This window comes from Nannospalax galili, unplaced genomic scaffold (assembly GCF_000622305.1).
Source record: "Nannospalax galili isolate Female #2095 unplaced genomic scaffold, S.galili_v1.0 scaffold471, whole genome shotgun sequence".
Classification (NCBI taxonomy): Eukaryota; Metazoa; Chordata; class Mammalia; order Rodentia; family Spalacidae; genus Nannospalax; species Nannospalax galili.
In genome coordinates this window covers 1,908,293-1,928,466 of record NW_008330333.1, presented here as the reverse complement: position 1 = coordinate 1,928,466, position 20,174 = coordinate 1,908,293, and the positions used below count along the sequence as shown (strand labels likewise).

Below are 20,174 nucleotides of genomic sequence, written 5' to 3'. Positions count from 1 at the left end.
TATTTATTGTTGGTGTTTGTGTGTATAGTGTATACATGTATTTAGATATGGGTTGCAGATGCTTGTCAATGTACCCAGTTTTTACATTCATGCTGGGGAGTGAACTCAGGTCCTCAGTGCTTGTGTAGTAGGCACGCCACCAGTTGAGCCGTCTTCCCAGGGCCCTCCAGACCATGGTGTACCATTGTGCTCTGGCCTCAGTGATTTGTCCAATATCCTTTAATGGCCTCCTTTCTCAGGGCTGACGTACTGCTCTTGTTCCTAGGGACTTCTTAAAGTGATGATGTCTTGGAGTAGTCATTTATTTAGTTCCCTCCCCCAAACAGGGGATACAGAGGAGTCAAGTGTTTGAGGAAGGCAAGATCTCCGGGTTTTGTGCCCAAGACAGACTCTGTATGGATTATCTTAAGTATTATTATGACAGATGATGCTGTGGAGATGGGTAATGCTTTGTGTTTTCCATCATCCACCTATAATGGTATCTGTGAGAGTAGAAGCAGCATAGTCCACCTTCTGTCTGTTATGTTGGTGACTATCAGTTGATTGTGTTGGGCAATCTAATAATGGACCCTGAGCAACTTTTGGTTGATGCCTGGGCACAGTTGCCAGTTTGCTTCAGGTACCCTTGTGTCAGCAAGCTCATGTAGGTGTTCTCCCTGGCCTACAGGACCTTTCTTCATCAGATTCCATAGGTGAGGTCGTATTAAGTCCAGAACTGAACTCCCATCCTGGGGGTGCAGGCTCAGATGTGACATCTGCATTTCTCTCCTTATCTTCTTTACTCACAGGAAATACTTGTTCGTGGCAAAAGTTGATAGAGCTGTAAAGCATCATTTAATAGATTCCATTTTAGCAGAGATTGTTTTTGGCTTTTGTTTTTCTTTTTAAATATATTTAGTATTTTTATTTTATGTGTATGAGTGTATTGCCTGTATGTATGTGAGTGCACCCTTGTTGTGCAATGCTGTGGAGGTCAGAAGAGGGTTTTGGATTCCCCTGGAACTGGAGTTAAGGATGGTTTGTAGCCACCATGTGGGTGCTTGGAATCGAACCTGGATCCTCTGCAAGAGTAGTCAGTGCTCTTAACTGCTGAGCCATCTCTCCAGCCCCCTGTTTCTGGCTTTTGTTATAGTTAACTATTCTGCTTTCTGAGATTAAACTTGAATTAAGTGATTGAAGGGGTTGTGTTTCAAGGACAGAGTAAAGGCACATTTTACTGTATTTGGACTACTAGTAAATGAGGAAAAAAAATAATATTTTACAGGTTTTACTTTGTTTATATGTAAATTTCGCCATTACTGCCAAAATTTATTTTGTTGTTGTAACACTTTTTTTGAGACAGGGTCTCACTATGTACACCTGGCTGGCCTTGAACTCAGAGATCCACCTGCCTCTGCCTCTGAAGTGCTGGTGTTTAACACCATTACTGGGTTCTTATTCTGCTTTGAATTTTACTAAAAAGATTACTCAGAGGTTCTGTAACAGACCTAAACCAAATAAATAAAGCCAAGGTTAGGAAATTAAAGGACTAAGTAGGTTTTATTAATTGAATTTAGCTATCTTAATTTTACTATTCCATTTTGAACACTGATGCTAAACAGTGTGTTAGCTCAGTCTTAAGGACCATAGATGTTCGATTTGATCAATGGGGAATAGATAAAAAATTAGGAATCCATAAATCTAGACTCTGTAAAGGTGAATGACTTTTCCCTAAATCTGCAACTAAGAGCTGGAATGTGACTATTGATGTCTACCTTGTCTTCCGGGAGATAGTTTAGGATAGCCTGCCTGGAGATGAGCTGTGTTGGCTCCTTTGGAAGCTTATGTCTGTCTCTTTGGCTTTACTCTTAACTATTAAGTTTAATCTGACTAAGGATGGGATGGGGCTAGAGATGAGGGCTGGTGCCAGATACCCAAGTTCTGGCCTCCTTAGGTAATCTGGATTTGTTTTTGTTAGAGGGATGGGGCTTTTCCCTCTAATTTTCAAAATGTCTAGACTCTTGTGAACCAAGCAATCTGGTTTTTTTTTTTTTTTTTTGGTCTTTTTGAGACAGGGTCTCTCTGTAGCCCCAGCTGTCTTGGAACTCACTATATAGACCAGTCTGGCCTTGAACTCAAAGATCCACCTTGCCTCTGCCTCCCAAGTGCTGGGATTAAAGGTGTGTACCACCACACCCAGCTTTTGCTGTGGTTTTTACCTTTTGGGAATTGAAGCCATATTGAAACAGTCAACTTGCCAAGGAGAAAAGATGCAAAGCAATTTCCTAAAGAGCTGGGTATGGCAGCGAATAACCTTTAATACCAGCACTTGAAGGCTGAGGTGAGAGGATTGTGGGTTCAAGGCCAGCCTGGGCTACATAGCAAGAATGTAACTCAGTAATTTAAAAAGTGAGAGGTAGAGGGAGGGAATGAATGAATGAAATTTTCTGAAGAAATTGTATCAGTGCTTTCAGACATGAGGATTGTCCTTTGAATGCAGCCAGTTAGAAAGTACCCAGAGTCCAATCAGGCAAATATTAACCATACTGAGCGGGTACACACACCTGATTTTTACCTTGACAAGGTGATCTTTGGAATGTTGTAAAAAATATTTGCAGTTTCAGAAGCAGATCTTTTAGGAACAGGTCAGGAACATGCTGAGAACCATGGGCCCTTTGGGAAGTTTGTCCTGGTATTTGTCTCTTTTCACTGCAGGGTCGTGTGTGACTGCCCTTTCACATACCCCAGCTGCTACCTCTTTGGTTTCTTGGTACTAGTTGTATTCTAATTAGTCAGAAACTTTCCAGCCAATATTGATTTTCTTGTTTGTCAAGTTCAAGGATATAAGGAGCAAGTTCCTTAATTTATTTACACATTCTCAGAGCTTGGCCTTGCTTAAACCAGACACTGGTAAATACTGGTGGCCAGTGAGAATGGATTGATCATGAGTGAATGAATGCATATGTTTTGACATATTTGGTCCAAAATAGAGAAATTTAGAAATTGGAAATTATAACTGTGCATTTTTATTTTTGTTTTTCAAATTCTGGACTTTTAAGAACAGTATTCAGTGGTTGAAAAGATGGCTCAGTGGTTAAGAGCACTGATTGTTCTTGCAAAGGACAAGGCTTTGATTCCCAGCACCCACATGGTAGCTAACAACCTTCTGTAACTCCAGTTCCAAGGGACCTGACACCCTCTTCTGGCCACCACAGGCATTGCGCAATATGGGTGTGCTTACATATATGTAGGCAATACACTCATATACATAAAATAAAAATAATAAATATTTTTTTAAAAAGAACAGTATTTCAGGGCTGGTGAGATGCCTCAATTGGTAAAAGGCACTTGTCACAAAGCCTGATGACTTGAGTTTAATACACCTACATGGTAGAAGTAGAGAACCAACTCTTGGAAGTTGTCTTCTGACTTTCATATGCACACAAACTTTAAAATAAAAAAATGGTGGGGCTGGAGAGATGGCTCAGCGGTTAAGAACACTGGCTGTTCTTGCAGAAGACCTGGGTTCGAATCCAAGTACCCACATGGCAGCTAACAACTGTCTGTAACTCCAGTTCTAGGGGATCTCTGTCCTCCATGCGCATTGCACAACATAGGTGCACTTACCTACATGCAGGCAATACACTCATACACATAGAATAAAAATAATAAATAAAATATTTAAAATAAGTTTAAAAAACAGTTTTTCAGCACATTCACTGTATGCAATAAATTCTGAGAGTAATAATTGCTACATGAAATTAATTTCCTGTATTACTTTCTGAGAACACATTATTCTGCTTCAGTTTTTCTGAGTTTCAGGTAACAGTTTAAGGGGCCTAAATGAGAGACAGAACCTTTATATTTATTTAGCTATTGCCTTCACTTAAGTAGATCTCCTGAACTCAGAGTTGAACCTCATTCCTAGGCTTGGTGAAGGATTTGTGTTTCAGTTTACTTACAGAGTACCTGGGGCAAAAATTGCAACTAGAATGGGTTCACTTTCAGAAATGTGAGAAACAACACATGCACATGGCAAAGTTTTTCTTTTTTCTCGAGACTTTTGGAGAAAAATTTAGGCATTACAAACTTTTGGCATTTTTTGGCATATAGGCATTTCAGCAGAAAATGGTCAGTTGGAGTTAGTTGGGTTGCACATTGATTTGCTTGTAACCTAGACTTTTAGAGCTAAAAGAAATCACGTGATCTGTCTTATTAAAGCTGCTTATCTTGTAGGTAGATATTGAAGTTCACTGAAAGGATATAAGTTTCAGAGTGAGGTTACTGACTGGCATGATAGTACCCAGCTGAGTCTGGTGGCAGTTTGCTACATAAAACTTAGCTGTGTGTGTTGCTTTGTGTGGAATCTATGGCCTGGTGCATGCTCAAGAAGCTCTTTCACTGACCTATATCTCCAACCTAATGGGTCCTTTTTTTTTTTTTTTTTTTTGGAGACAACATCTCCCTGTAGCCCCAGTGGGCCTGGAACTCACTGTGTAGACTGTGCTAGGACTAAAGGAGTATGCCACCATGCCTGGCCAAATGGTCTTTTTAAAAATGGAACTCTCACCTCTGGAAGTCTTCCTTTCCCAAGGCTCTTCTTCCCAATTCAAACATCAAATAAAATAAGATAGCAGACATACAGAGCAGCATTTGACAGCAGGGAGATTATTCCAACTTTGTCAAAAAGAGTTAGGTAATGCTAGTATCCAGTTTCTTTGTCCCCTCTCTAAGGGAACAGGTAAAGATTAGGGTAATGCATTACAAATTCCCACATTATACCCAGTGAGGTGGAGCTGAGGGCACCTGAGGAACTAGCCTGTCTTTCTGTGGGTCTGGCCTGGTGGAGGTGTAGCTGGGAGTTTCTCCTTCCTGATCTTGCCTTAATGTTCCATTGAGTTGGTTTCATTTCACTTTAGGTGTGGTGGCTCATGCCTTTAATCCCAGCACCCCAGAGGCAGAGGCAGGTGGATCTCTGTGAGTTCAAGGCCAGCCTGGTCTCCATAGCAAATCCAGGCCAGCTGTAACTACAGGGAGACCCTGTCTCAAAGGAAGATCTGCCCCCCCTCCAACCCAAACAAACAGACACACAAAAAAACTATTGGGGAAATTCCCAACGTATATAACAATAGGGCAATACAGTCTCCACTTCTGGAAGACTGGCAGTTAAAGTGTACCTTCATTCTCATCAGTCTTACTACCATTGCCTGCTTTGCTGGATCATTTTAAAGAGAAGCCTACATACTTTCTTTCGTTGCTAGATTTCTACTCTGCATTTTGAACTAGTAAAAATTTTATTCAAGTCTGGAGATGAATCTAAGAGAAACAAACTGCTTATAGAGTAATTAAGGATTAAAGCTGAAGGAGCTTTCCATTGTCAATGACTCAGGATCTTTGATGTGTAGGAGGAGCGGGAGCTGTGCAGGAAGAGGGGAGAAGAGTGCTGTATCTTCTGGGGTGATATTTAGGACAGGACATAGATCTAGCCTTTGAAGTTGCTTCATTAGTCTTCTGCCTGTAGCATTAGCTTTTTGAACAACTTGCCCTTCTACAATTCTAGCAATGAACTCTGATGATGAGGCTTCAATTTATAATTGAAGGGAGGGTTTCACGGGAACTGACATTTTGGCATCAATGGGTCAAGAAAACATTTCTGATTTTCATGTATGATTGTTTCATGTAGCTAATTTTGCCTGTTCTTGTTTCAGATGGGAATGACTGGTAATACAAGTCCATTTGCACAACCCTTTAGTCAAACTGGAGGGCAGCAAATGGGAGCCACTGGAGTGAACCCCCAGTTATCTAGCAAACAGAGCATGGTCAATAGTTTGCCTGCTTTTCCTACAGACATCAAGAATACTTCAGTCACCAATGTGCCAAATATGGTAAGTTGCCCTTGGCTTTCAGTGCTGTGGGTCTTGTTGGGTGCTTTGGCATATGCATTTCATGGTGCTTGCAGTGAACATCTATAACTGAAAGTGTGCCATTGGTGATAGGAAGATAGCCCATATTTCTTACAAGTAGCTCTCTAAATGAGTTTTATGTTTTCTGTGATAAATTATCAACAGGAGGGATGAGGGAGGTTGATGTAGCTGCTCTTCACATTCTCTTTGTTGATAGAGCTAATTCATGTATGTGAATCATTTTACCTTTCTATTTAAAACTATATCAGTAAGATTGACTTTTCTTACCATTGTTTGTTAGTGGGTTGAAGCTGTCTGTAGAAACCAATCAATTTGTGTTACAATCAACAGACATTTGTCTTACAAGAATTGTGTTGTATTGATAAATGCTGTGCCTAACTTAGTAGATGATTTCACAAATCTTCATTCTCCCTGAGAGTTCTCAACTATAAAATAGAAACTATCTGTGGAACTTCTAACCTAATAAGCCCAGGTATTCATGGGAGTATGTCCTTTGCACAGAATAGAATGTGTTAATAAGAACGCTGAGGGCTAGTGCCTCATGTTCCTACTGTGCACGTCTTAGCTACTGAAGGCACAATATGCGGGTGATAGCTGCTCAACCCTCTGAGCAGCCACATCTCTTATTCCTTGTGTTTGTTGGTGACAGTGGACCTTCCAAACCTGTCTACCACATACTTCTGCAGTAGGAATTTGGGTCTTAGAGAAAAACCAGAGGACTATATTTTTTAGGAAGTTATCTTTTGTCTTTTGACATTTTAAAACTTCTCATTTTGAAATACTAGTGCAGAGAATTCCTGAATATTCTTTAACCTTCTTCCCCCAGTAAGCTAGTCTCTAATCTTGGTACTTGTATCAAAACTAAGAAATTGATAGGGTTTACAGTACTTAATGTTCTGAGGCTATTGGGAATCAGAGAGTATTATTGTCTTTTCCTCCAATAGTGGAAAATCAGAAATTGGGAACAGTGAGGTGTCCCATTGCTAGCATTCTTCCTTTTAAAAAAGTTAGTAATAGGGGCTGGAGAGGTGGCTCAGAGGTTAAGAACACTGGTTGTTCTTGCAGAAGACCCGGGTTCGAATCCCAGAACCCACATGGCAGCTAACAGCTGTCTATAACTCCAGTTCCAGGGCATCCAACAGCCTCTTCTGTCCTCCGTAGACATTGCATGACACAGTGCACTTACCTACATACAGGCAATACACGCATACACATAAAATAAAAATTAAAAAAAAATATTTTTTTTTATAAAAAGAGTAATAGTAGAGAGAGTTTGTTTTGAAACAGGGTCTCCCTATGTAGCCCCAGCTGGCCTCTATCTCATATTGACCTGCCTGCCTCCGCCTCCCACATGCTGGGATTAAAGGCATGTACCACCTAAAAAAAAAAAAAAAAAAAAAAAAAAAAAAGTAATAAAACTTGTTCAAAACCTTTGATGATACTGTGTTCTTTTTCTTGTGATAATCCCCTTAGCTTTCCTGGTCTGCTGTTTTCTTTCCAGTAGCTTTATTTTTTTTTCGGTCTTTTTGAGACAGGATCTCTCTGTAGCCCCAGCTGGCCTGGAACTCGCTGTAAAGGTCAGGTTGGCCTTGATCTCACAGAGATCTACCTGCCTCTGCCTCCCAAGTGCTGAGACTAAAGGAGTATGCCACTACACCCAGCACCTTTGCAGTAGCTTTTGGTTTCTAAGGTTGTCCTGAGGTGATGGGAACAACACTGACCTTCTGAGATCTGGGACCTGTGCCCACATCACCTGGCTTCTCTCACATTTTCACTCTAGTCTTCATTGGACAGTGTCAGGAACTCCAGAGCTATAGTTTCCTGCACCTATTCAGTAAGCAGACACATTTCAGAGTGAAAGCATTTGCTTTTTCCAAGATATATATGTTTTCTACCTTGGGCATCTCTGACCGTTCTGACACAAGTCCTCTCTGACCCCTTGTCCTTATCTTCTCTCCACGATCCACTCCAGAGTGACAGAATTCCTCTATTCCAGCTCCCTCTGCTAGCCTTAATGCTACTTTGGAGACCTAAACTTGTTGGGTGTGGTAGTCAAGGGTAGCATAGAGAGAGTAGATAGAGGCTTCTTCCCTTCCCACTATTGGGCTACAACAGGACGCCTTTCAGCCTCAGCAGTGGACAGTTCTCCACCACAGGGCCACCTAGAACATTGTTATGTTTGGCAATAACTCTGGCCACCTACCCATGACTCTTACTCCGTCCTGCTGGTAATAAACAAATATCTTCAGATATGTCCCCTGGGAACTCCTGCTCTAAAGAACAGTGAGGGGAAGCAGTAGGCAGCAATTGTGTCTCATCCTTTTGTCTTCCAGAATCTTAAGGAAATTAAATCAACACCCTTTTCCCCAATCCTGTCATGATCACAGTAAACTCAGGAAGCATTTTTGTTCACAGGAGCTGTGCTACTTTCTCAGGGGCACCTTTCCCTCAAAGGCCCATGTGGACTTGAGAGACAGATTCACAGATGCCTTTGGAGAGTAAACTGGGTTCTTTGCTTGCACTATTTATTCTGTAGGGCATAGGGTGGGCTAGGCCATGTGCCCATGAGGCAGCAGCATTTTGAAACAGTCTTCCCTGGAGAATTGGGGATAGGGCTGCTGGGGGTTGGGGTGGGGGTGTTGGGTGTCAAGGCACAGGCTGCTTGGCATCTTTATTGGTGTGTCCATGCCCTGTATTTACTTTATTCTTATGGGGGCTCCTTGTGAGGCATCATTAGAGGTTCCATGTGACGGTGAGGAAATTGAGGTTCTGAGGGAGTTTGACTTGTTCAGGACCAGGTAGCTTCCTTTCTGTAGAGTTGTTTTGAATTGTATCATCATGCTTTAGTAGCCCCAAGTCCCCTGGGAATGCTTCTTAGCCTGTACTTACACAGCTTATTTACAGTTCCTTGATTGTGTTTTGTGATCTTTCTTGAATTTTCTCCATTATATCTAGTGTCTTAAAATGCACAGATTATCACGTGTCAGAGAAACATGGCTGTAAAATATGTCTGTTTCATGAAAAAAGGAAAATATGACTCCCTGAACTTAATCACCCTTGTGGGGCGCAGAGCCATGCTTTGAGGGGTAATTGTTGGAAGCTGGTTGGTTTTGATACCACATGGTTCTGATTAGGGACTTTTGATGCCAAATCATATGGATTGAGTTCTTCTTGGAGCAATTGAAGCCACACAGTGAAGCCAACGGACTCTTATTTCTCTTCCTGGTTTTTGTACTGTATCATTATTGCTCTCTGGTGTCAAGAGTGGGAAGGTATGCAGTCATTTATTTACATTTTATTGACAAAAGAAGAGAAGCAGGTTTCATCAAGAATTGAGGCTCTGTCACCATTCTGTATTGAGTTTGAGGTATGTTGGGACATTCTCTGGAGAGGATATGTATATAGGAACAGAAGGCAGTCGAATTTCAAGAAAAGTACCTAATTTAGGTAATGTCTTGCCTCAAGCTTTGGATTGGGCTTTCAGCCATTTTTTGGAAGTGGAATTTGTCTTAGACTGAGAATGTTTGAGGGACGACAAGAGCCACGTCGCCAGGTGTTGTGCCCTGTGTTCTGTCCACCCCAAAACAAAATTCCCATATGTGTGTGTGACGTTTTTTAAAAAAGGTTTATATTTTATGTGTGTGTGATTGTGTGAATGTATGTCATGTATGTGGGGGTGTCAGTGGAGGCCAGAAGAGGGCATTAGATCCCCTGGAAATGGAGGTACAGGAGGGTATGAGTCCTCCATGTGGGTACTGGGAACCAAGCTTGAGTCCCATGGAAGAGCAGCAAGTTCTCTTAAACACTGAGCCATCTCTCCAGTCCGTTTTTGTTGTTGTTTTTTAATAAGAAAATTTTAAACTACACTATAGTGATTTCACCATTCTTAAAGATGTAATGTAGCAGGTTCTTTCTCTCTTGTCTCTGATGGATTCATCTCATAGTTTAGAGTTCTTTGGCATTACACACAAGTGCTCTCTCTTCCTAAGTGGAATTCTGAAGACAACCACTGCTTGTTTAGTGTTTCCTGTGCTGTAGTCCAATGGGGGTGTTTGTTCTTCCTTTCATAACTTTGTAGAGACAGGACAACAGCAGCTTCTCTATAAAGTCACTGTGATTATGAGCTGTATCTCACTGATTGAACTAAGCCTTGGCTCATAATAGTCATTTAAGTATGTACTTTTTGGTTTGCTTCTGTTGATCCCCTTGTACTATTTCTACCTGCATCATGATGACTGGTGAGAAAATGTGTGTACAAGACCTTCAAAGTATAGTCCTTGTACAGGTGTGGTGGTACCTGCCCATAAACCCAGCACTCAAGAGGCAGAGGCAAGAGGATCCCATAAGTTGAAGGCCAGTCTAGGCTATAATAGTGAGACCTTGTCTCAAAAAAATCAGCCAAAACCAAAACAAAACCAACCAACCAAATAAAAAGAACAGGGACTGTAGAAATGACTGGATGGTTAAAAGCACTTGCTGCTCTTTCAGAGGACCTGATTCCTGTTCTCACCACCCATGTCTAGTGACTTAAAAGTGCCTATAACTCTAGCCCTAGGAACCTGATGCCCTTTTCTGGCCTCTGTGTGCAGCCCCCTTCACCACCACCGCATAGCATATATTCACAAAGGTACATACATAAATAAAAATAAATCTTAAAGAAAATAAGAATAACTGGGCACGGTGGTACTCGCCTTTAATCTTAGCACTCAGGAGGCAGAGGCAAGGGAATCTCTGTGAGTTCAAGGCCAGTTGGGACTACAGGGCAGATCCTGTCTCAAAAAAAGAAAAAAAGAGAAAATAAGAAGTGTAATGTTTGATCTAAAATTCCTAGCAGTGGCTGTATAAATCCCTTCTTTTCTTTTTAAAAATATTTTATGTGTATGAGTATATTACCTGCATGGATGTAAGTACACCCGTGTCATGCAGTACCCTCAGAGGTGGGAAAAGGGCGTTGGATCCCCTGGAACTGGAGTTACAGATGGTTGTTAGCTGCCATGTGGATGCTGGGAGCTGAACCCAGGTCCTCTGCAAGAGCAGCAAATGCTCTTAACTGCTGAGCCATTTCCCCAGCTCTTCCCCTCCCCATCTTTTTTGAGACAGGGTCTCTCTATCACCCCAGGGAGGCCTGGCACTTATTCAGGCTTAATCTCTGCCTCCCTAAGTGCTTGCACTAAAGGCATACACACCGTGCCTGGCTTTTTTTTTTTAATGACTTAAATTCATTTGTTTGGGTAATCAATATCATCTAGGAAATAGTCTAAACCTAAAATATATGTGACTTTCAAAACTACTTTTGAAAAATTAGCCAATCCTGGAATATCAGACATAATCCTATGGAATACAGTTCACCAGCATTTGTGGATTCAACAAATCTCAGATGGAAAATAGAGATCTTTTAATTATGCCTGTATGTAGAATCTACAAACGTCTTTATTCTCCAAACAATAGAGTATAACAACTATTTATTTAGCATTTTCGTTATATCAGGTCTAAGTAATTTGGAGATGATTTATACAGCATTGTCCAACCTGAGGCCCATGGGCCACATGTATCCTAGGATAAGTTTGAATGTGGTCCAATGCATTTATAGATGACAACATCATATCACAATATCAAAAGGTTGGACATCTTCCCTGGGAGAATATAGGATGACAATATGCCTGTGTGCATCATTTCTTCCATTTAAATGGGTATGCCCTTCTTACCAGATGATTCTCTTGTCATTGTTTTCCTGATTTTTCCCTTCCAGGTAGTAGGTGGGTTTTGTTTCTGTTTTTGCTTTCCTCCTTTTATTGCTGTTTCATTTTTAAAGATTTATTGATTTTAATTTTCTGTATAAGTGAGTATATCTGCAAGTATAGAAGTTCATCATGTAGTTGGGCATGGTGGCTCACACCTTTAATCCCAGCACTTGGGAGGTAGAAGCAGGCCGATCTTGGAGGGTTCAAAGCCAGTGTGGTCTACATAGTGACCAAAGCTAGGGCTACAGGGAGACCCTGCCTCAAAAAGACCAAAAAAAAAAAAAAGAACAACTTCATCATGTGCATGCAGTCAGTGCCCACGGAGGTCAGAAGAGTGTCAGATCCCTTGGAACTGGAGTTACAGATGGTTGTGAGCCACAATAACAACAAGTGCTGTTAACTGCCAAATCATCTCCAGTGCCTCGTTACCCCCCCCCACCCCATTTTTTTTGACAGGCTCCTGCTTTGTAGCCCAGGCTGGCCTTGAGTTCCTAATCCTCCTGCCTCTGAAAGCTGAGTGCTTTTGAGTGCTGAGATTTCAGCTGTGTGCCACTATGCTGGGCACATTTAAAAGCTATGTACATTTAAAGGAGTACTTTCTGTTCTATTGCTCTGAACTTTGCATCCTCAGCTGTTGCAGGGTCCTGTGGGGAATCAGAGCAAGCGCGTTACAGAGCTATTCCCTAGCTCCTTTAGTGTTGGTTGTAGAGGGGTTTTTTTTGTTGTTGTCTTTTTTTGAGACAGGGTTTCTCTGTAGCCCCAGCTGGCCTGAAACTTGATTTGTAGACCAGGCTGGCCTTGAACTCACAGAGATCTGCCTGCCTCTGCCTCCCGAGTGCTGGGATTAAAGGTGTGCATTACCACACCCGGCATAGAGTCATTTTTTAAAAAAATATTTATTATTTTTATTTTTTATGTGTATGAGTATATTGCCTGCATGTGTGTGAGTGCAACTGTGTTGTGAAATGCCCATGGAGGTCAGAAGAGGGCATCAGAGTCCCCTGGAAGTGGAGTTACAAATGGTTGTTAGCCACCATGTCGGTGCTGGGAATTGAGTCTGGGTCCTCTGCAAGAGCAGCCAGTGCACTAACTGCCTAGCCATCTTTCCAGCCCAGTTTCTTCAACTCTTTCCACTCATGACCTTTTCACCCAAGACATTTTGATGTGGTTTGAGAATGGAGGAATACAGAGTGGGTACTCAGTCATTTGCTAATAGTAAGATCATAAATTTATTTTAAGAGGTTTTTGTTTATATATATATATAATTTTACTGTTTATTATGAAAGCTAATTTGCATACAAATGAAATGAATGTGCTTGTGTATTTTTACATAAAATTAAATCAGCTGATTATTTGGTACTGCAGGATGTAGAGCATCTGCAGTGGTTTTCATAGTTAATATTTTGATTTTCATAATTGTCAGTGCTGAGAACAGTTGTTCTGTGTTGATAATGTACTGCAAAATGGCAGAAATATGTTGGAAATTCTGTCCTAGTCCCAAGCTAAAATTAATTTAACAGGTTTTTTCCTTTGATATTCTTTTTCTTAATTGAATTTTTGCGATTCTCATACAATACAGATTGATGGTATTTAGATTCCCTCCCCTATTTGCACCTCCCCCTTTGCCTTCATCCAATTTAAAATATCTCCTATAGAGTCCCTTGATTTGTGTCCCTAAATGCCCTTCAGGGTGGGTCTGTCCCCTGGGCTGACCAAGCGTCCCATCCCTGCAAGACACTGACTTTCCCCCTCCCAGCAGCCATCAGTTGCAAAAAGTTCCTTAGGTTGGGTTGGGATTTGTTACCCATTTCCCCATTCCCATGTCTGTGCTGGAATTTGTCTGGTTTGAGCTTTCATGGGACTTCTGCATTCTGTCACACTTGCTGTGAGTTCATATGAGTAACTGACCAGCTGTCTGGAAAACTCTGTTTCCTTGTAGTCATCCATCATCTCTGGCTCTTACAATCTTTCTGCATCCTCTTCTATAGTGACCCCTGATCCTTAGGAGACAGAGGTTTGAAATAGGTGTCCTATTCAGGGATAAGCACTCCATGTCCTCTTGTACTCTGCACATTGACTAATTGTGGGTTCCCATGTTAATCATCATCTACTGTAGGAGGAAACTTTGCTGGTGACAGTTGACAGATGCATTCATCTTATGTGTTTTATGAAACTCAAGTCAGCAATGATTTATTTTATGCTTATGAGTGTTTGCCACATGTAAGTGCACCATGTGCATGTAGTACCTGAGGAGGCCAGAAGAATGTGTCAGATCCCCTGGAACTGTAGTTCTAGAGTCACCATGTGGGTTCTGGGAACTGAAACTGAGTCTTCTATAAGAGTAGTAAGTGCCATCTTTCTAAGCCCTCAAACAATTTTTAAAATCATTCTGCTACACAATTACTGAGGAATGACAGGAGGAAAATATCAATAGTCATTATTTTTTGTAATTAGACCATTATGTTTCTAGAAGAGCAGAAAACTATGCATGTCCATTAAAAAGATTGCAATTTATAACATGCAGTCTTAAATCTGAGCTGAGTTGTTCCAGGCAGTGTTTGTTGGTGTCAAGTGGGCATGATGGCATGCATTGTACAAAGTGTACAAGTTGTGTGTTTAGAGCCAAGGTTGCAGTGACTGTGCATGATGCAACATAGATGAGCACTGACAGAAACACTTCAAGTTCATTACATACTTGATTTTGACTTACTGTTTGGTTGTTGAATGTTCAGAAACCTTTAACTGCTGCCATACATTTTCAACACTGACATTCAGGTATGTGATTCCCTATGAGATTGCTACATAGTTTAAGAAGGTGTGGGATAGAATACAGGGTATATAGATATTTCAAGACTTTTTCTCCTGAGGGTTAGGGGTTACTAAGCAACATCCCTCCTTTTATGTTTCTAATGACAGTTCAAAATTTGATTCTACCAAGTTCACCCTTGGAACCGGTGGGGTTGTTGGGCTTATGGGGCTTACTTACAGAGCATGGATGAGGGTTACTGACAGATTTTGGGTGACCCCAAAGCAGCCACATTGGCAAGGTTTTACCCAGCATGAATGATGGCTTCCCCATAGCTACATAAATGCAGCCCCCTTACCCTAGTTTTTACCAACCTATATACTCTAGCCCCTGCCCTAGACCCCAAGTCCATGTCCAGTTGGGGCAGAATTGCATACAACTGGTTGGGAGGAGTGGCTGGATACTCAGGTGAGAGTCCCATGATCCTTCCCTTCACCTCTTTCTTTGAGAGAATGTCAGTAGTCAACAAGTCTAGCTGTGATGATCTTTGGCAAGCAGGCACAGTAAACTGAAAATGGCAGTTGTTTGGCTCCAAGGACAATGCTGTATTATAGGAAAGTAAGGTTGGGTTAATTACCCAAATCTTAAGTAAAGCTAACCATCTTAATTTAAAAAATGTTAGAATCCTTTAAAAAATTAAGGAGTACCAAATATATATAGTTTGACTATGAAAGTAGTTGGTTTAGACTGCTGAATTGTAATGACAAACAGCACATCTTAGTTTTTTTTTTTTTTCTTCTCTTTTTTCTGTGACTGTGATAAAAGCAACTTGCAGAAGAAAGGGTTTGTTTTAGCTCAGAGTTCCAGATTATGGTCCATCACTGCAGGGAAGTTACAGTGATAGGAGCTTGAGGGAATAGGTCATATCACATCCACAATCAGGAACAGAAAGCAGAGAATGCATGCATGCTTGTGCTCAGCTCCCTTTCTCCATTCTTTTACAATTCTGGATTCCCTGCTTAGGGAATGATGCCACCTACAGTAGGCAGATTTTCCCATCTCAGTTAATGTAATCCAGATATATGCTCATAGACCAACCTGATCTAGACAGTCCCTTGTTGAGACTTTTCCCAGGTGATTCTAGATTGTTTCAAGTGACAACTAAAACTACCCGTTGGGTAGTTTTTTGTTTTTGTTTTTAAATCTTAACACTTGGGAGGCAGAGCTTTGTAAATTCGAGGCCAGTCTGTTCTACATAGTGAGTTTCAGGTCAGTCAGGTCTACAGTAAGACCTGTCTCAAACAACAACAAAAACCCAAAAGTAACTTCAATGACATGTAAAGAGCGTGGAGCCACATCCAGTGAAGATGACCATTGGGTGAATAGGCTATTTCCTGAAGCATCTAGGTCAGTGAGCTTTGTTCATGTTACCCAGTGACTTAGAATGTTCAAACAAGTATGACTCTTAATGCTACAGTAACCTCCTTCCATGTTTACCAATTTCATGTGAGATGATTCTTGTACAAAATTATAAGCATTGGAATTCATAGTTAAGAGCACTTGCTGCCTTTGTAGAGGACCTAGGTTTGGCTCCCCAATACCTCTCTCTGTAACTCCATTTCCAGGAGTTCTAACACTTTCCTCTGGCCTCACAGGCACCAGCACTCATACGTTGCACAGATACGTATGCAGGCACACAAATATAAAAATAAATAACTCTTTAAAGTAAAAATCTTGTATGTTTTTAAGTGCTGTATATATTTTTAAGGCTTTTGATGAATGCCTATTACACTACCTTCCAACAAGGTCCATTTACCAGGGCCTAGCACCACATCATCTTCCCAAGACTGGAAATGCTCACCTTTCGTCAGAGAAAATAATGTCATCTTTATTATTTCATTTTTATTTTCATCTTTATTTTCACTTGTATTTCTTTGATTACTACTAAGAATTAAAGGGCTTATATTTAGGCATGTGGTCTTTTTTTATTAGTTATTTGGCTTCTGTGCTTTCACCAGATTCTAATTGGAGTTTCTTAGCACATTTTTTTTTTCCCCCGGTCTATTTGAGACAGGGTCTCCCTGTAGCCCCAGCTGTCCTGGAACTCACTATGTAGACCAGGCTGGCCTTGAACTCACAGAGATCTGCCTGCCTCTGCCTCCCTAGTGCTGGGATTAAAGGCGTGCGCAACTACGCCTGGCTCTTAGCACACTTTTTAAGTAAGGTAGTCAGATCTATGTGAAGGAGGGGAGCTAAGGGGTTCAGTTGGGAGGCTGCTGTGACACAGCCTGGTCAAGGTGCTTGTCATTAGGCCTCACCTTTGATGTCATCTGGGACTAGTACTGATTGAATCCCTCCTTGAAAATGGATAAACACTAAAAGAGCTGCTGCTTGTTGGGCTTGAAATTCAGGCTGTTGTAGACTACCTGCAGAATGAATGCAGTGACCAAGAGAAAGAGAAGCAATACTCTTTGTTGCTATTTGCATTGTTGTGTATGTACACTTCTTTTCCCTGGGTTCATCAGGCATCTTTCCTTTGTTCTACTTGTATTCAGTTGGTTTAGTCAGCTCAAGTGTCAATTTCTATGCACTGTGGCCTCATACTTTCTCTTGATGACATTGTACTCTGTTACATGATAATTAGCCACGGGCTTTTAAAGTGGTTTTTGTTTGTTTGTTTGATTGATTGATTGATTGACAGGGTCTCCCTATAGCCCAAACTGGCCTGAAACTCCCTATGCAGATGAGGCCTCACTCTCACAGAGATCTGCTTGTCTCTGCTTCCTGAGTGCCCGGATTAAAGGAGTGTGCTACCACACCTGGCCCTAAGTGTTTTGTTCTTACTGTAAAGATGCATATTAATTTTGGGAAATCTGGTAAAGTATTTATCTAATAATAATAGCCCTTTTGGAACTTTAGCCAATAGAAATGCTGGTGCCCTTCAATGGGTTATGTCCCTGTGGGGAAATGGAGTGGTCTGTGTGTTAAGAGTAGTGTTGGTGATGAATGGGGGTTACTGCGTTAGGTTTCTTGACTAAGATTTTTACCACCTTTGCATTGCAAAATGTTCATCTTCTAACACCTTTTCTTTATATTTAAACAATTTATGGGGCTGGAGAGTTGGCTCAGTGGTTAAAAGCACTGACTGCTCTTTCAAAGGACCTGTGTTCGATTCCCAGCACCCACATGGTGGCTAACAACTGTCTGTAACTCTGGTTCCAGGGGATCTGATGCCATCTTCTGACTTCTGTGGGCATTGCATGACATGGGTGCATTTATACACATAAAAAAATTTTTAAAATCTATTTGTGTATGTGAGTGTAGGCACACGTATGTGAATGTGTGCACATGTGAATATGCCTTCAGAGACCAGAAAAGGGTGTGGGTTGTCTTCCTTTACCACTCATCACATATTTCTTTGAGGCAGTGTCTCTTTCTGAACCTGGGGCTGGCATTTTGTTTGCTAGGCTGGACCAAGCCAGCAAGCCTCAGCAATCACCCTTTCTTCACCATCCTCCGAGTTGTGGTTGCAGGGGTGCTGGCCTGTGGATGTTGGGATTTACCTCTGAGCCTCATGATTGCACAGCAAGTGCTCTTAACTGCTGAACCATCAATCTAGTCATACATTCTGTTTTTTTGTGTGTGTTTGTATGAGTGTATTGCCTGCATGCATGTAAATGCACCCATGTCATGCAATGCTCGTGGAGGTCAGAAGAGGGCGTCAGTTTTCTCTGAAACTGGAGTTGCAAATGGTTGTTAGCCCCCATATGGGTGCTGGGAATTGGACCCGGATCTCTGCAAGAGCAACTAGTGCTCTAGTGCTCTTAACTGCTAAGCTGTCTCTGCAGCCCCTTTCTTCTTCTTTTGTGTATGTGTGTGTGCACATGTAGGCATGTGTATCAAGCCAGAGATTGATTGTTGGATATTTTCCTTGATCACTCTCCACCTTGTGTATTGCCCAGAGCTCACCAATGTTGGTAGACTTGCTAGCCAGCAAGCTCTGGTAATTCCTGGTCTCTGCCTCCCCAAGGCTGGGATTGGGATTACAGGTCGGCTATCACCCCCACCCAGCTTCTTATATGGGTTCTAGGAATCGACACTCAGATCCTCATACTTACCCAACAAGTACTTTACCCACTGAGCCTTCTCTCCAGCCCTAATTCTTTATAATTTTCTACTAATTCTTCAGATTTTATTTTTCTCACCAAAGTGGAATATGTTTTGGTTATAAAAGTAATAGGTACTTTCTGTGAAGCAGTCATATAATACTGAGTTCTAAAACTAGAGTGTGAGAGACCTTCCTGCCATAATATAATCAGCAGATAATTTTGTCAAGGTTTTTTCCAGAAAAAGTACAAACTGAAAAAAAAAAATCAATGAGGAAAAACTGAGTGATTTATAGTACTATTTTACTAGCCTAGTTTTCCTAAATATGCTTCCAGTAGGTTTTTGCTAAAGCTAAAGGTCTGCCTTGCTGTTATTATTTGTTGCCATTTTTGTCTGTCAGGAATTTTAGCAAGTCTTGGTTAAGCCAGTCTTCTACAAACTCCCACCCTCAGCTTTGATTGGGGTTATCTGAGGTCTGTCTTTTGGTCTTTTTGAGACATGGTCTCCCTGTAGCTCCAGCTGGTCTGGAACTCGCTATGTAGACCAGTCAGACCTTGAACTCAGAGATCTCCTGCCTCTGCTTCACGAGTGCTGGGACTAAAGGCCTCTGTGCCACCGCACCCAGCAAGGTCTGTCTATTTTTTTTTAATTGCTGCATATTATTTCATTGTAGATCTGTGACAGTGTTTATTTAGGCCAACTTCTATAGTCATTTACATTTTTCCGGTCTTTCAGTAATGGGTGTAATACTTAACTTTGCACATACATTGTAGCATATCTTTGTCTAGTTACTTCCTTAATATTTCGTTATAAGAAGGACATCTATAAGGGCCAAAAGAAGGCACATTTTGGGCTGGTGGTATAACTCAGTCATAGGGCACATACTTAACATTCATGAGGCCCTAGGTTTGGTACCCAGTACCACCAAGAAGAAAAGGAAGGAAAGAGAGGGTTGGGGGGGGTGAAGTGAAATGCAGTTCGCTTGTATTTTTAGCATTCCAAAGGTGGATGCATGATGATTTCCTGGAGGACAGCCTGGGTTACCAAGAGCAAGACCTTGTCTCAAACCCTGCCTCTCCCAGCAAAAAGGGACACATGCTTTTCCTTTAGATACATGTTCTTTTCCACATCTGGAAGTATGTCTTCTAAAACATTATACTAAGCTGTATTTTTATCACAGTACTTAAGATTCCTGTTTCTCTATATCTTCATCAGCCCCAATGATTATTTTTCTATATTGGCCATACTGATAGCTGAAATGCATCTTTTTTATTTTGATTTCCTTGATAATGAGTGAGGTAAAGCTTTTAAAAACAGCTTTATCACGGTGGGGCATGGTGGCACACAACTTGTAGTCTTAGGGCTAGGGAATTAGTCTAGCCTGGGCTACATAAGACCCTGTTTCATAAAAACCAAACCAAACCTAATTTTACTACGATATAATTTCTCACCTAATTTTACTAAGATATAATTTCTCCTTGTTAAGTGCTCAGTTAGGTGGCTTTCTGTAACCATGACCACAGTCAATCTTAGGCATTTTCATCATCCCAAAAGGAGACCCTGTACCATTAGCAGCTATTTCCCAATTCTCTGGACTCCCTAGCTCTAGCCAGTTACAAATCTACTTTCTGCCCCTGTATTTATCTTTCCTGGACATTAAACAGAAATGGAATCATT

General features: G+C 41.3%; 1 protein-coding gene across 2 annotated transcripts in view; it reads left to right on the top strand.

The window, feature by feature from the left end:
• Crebbp (CREB binding protein) overlaps positions 1-20,174 on the top strand; it is a 155,059-nt gene that overhangs the window by 68,532 nt on the left and 66,353 nt on the right. Inside the window, exon 3 of one of the 2 annotated variants that reach the window (XM_008846197.1) lies at positions 5,688-5,864. The exons of the other annotated variant lie outside the window; for it this stretch is intronic. Coding sequence (XP_008844419.1) covers positions 5,688-5,864 — 177 coding nt within the window. The remainder of the gene's footprint in view (positions 1-5,687; positions 5,865-20,174) is intronic. 2 annotated transcript variants of the gene reach the window in all.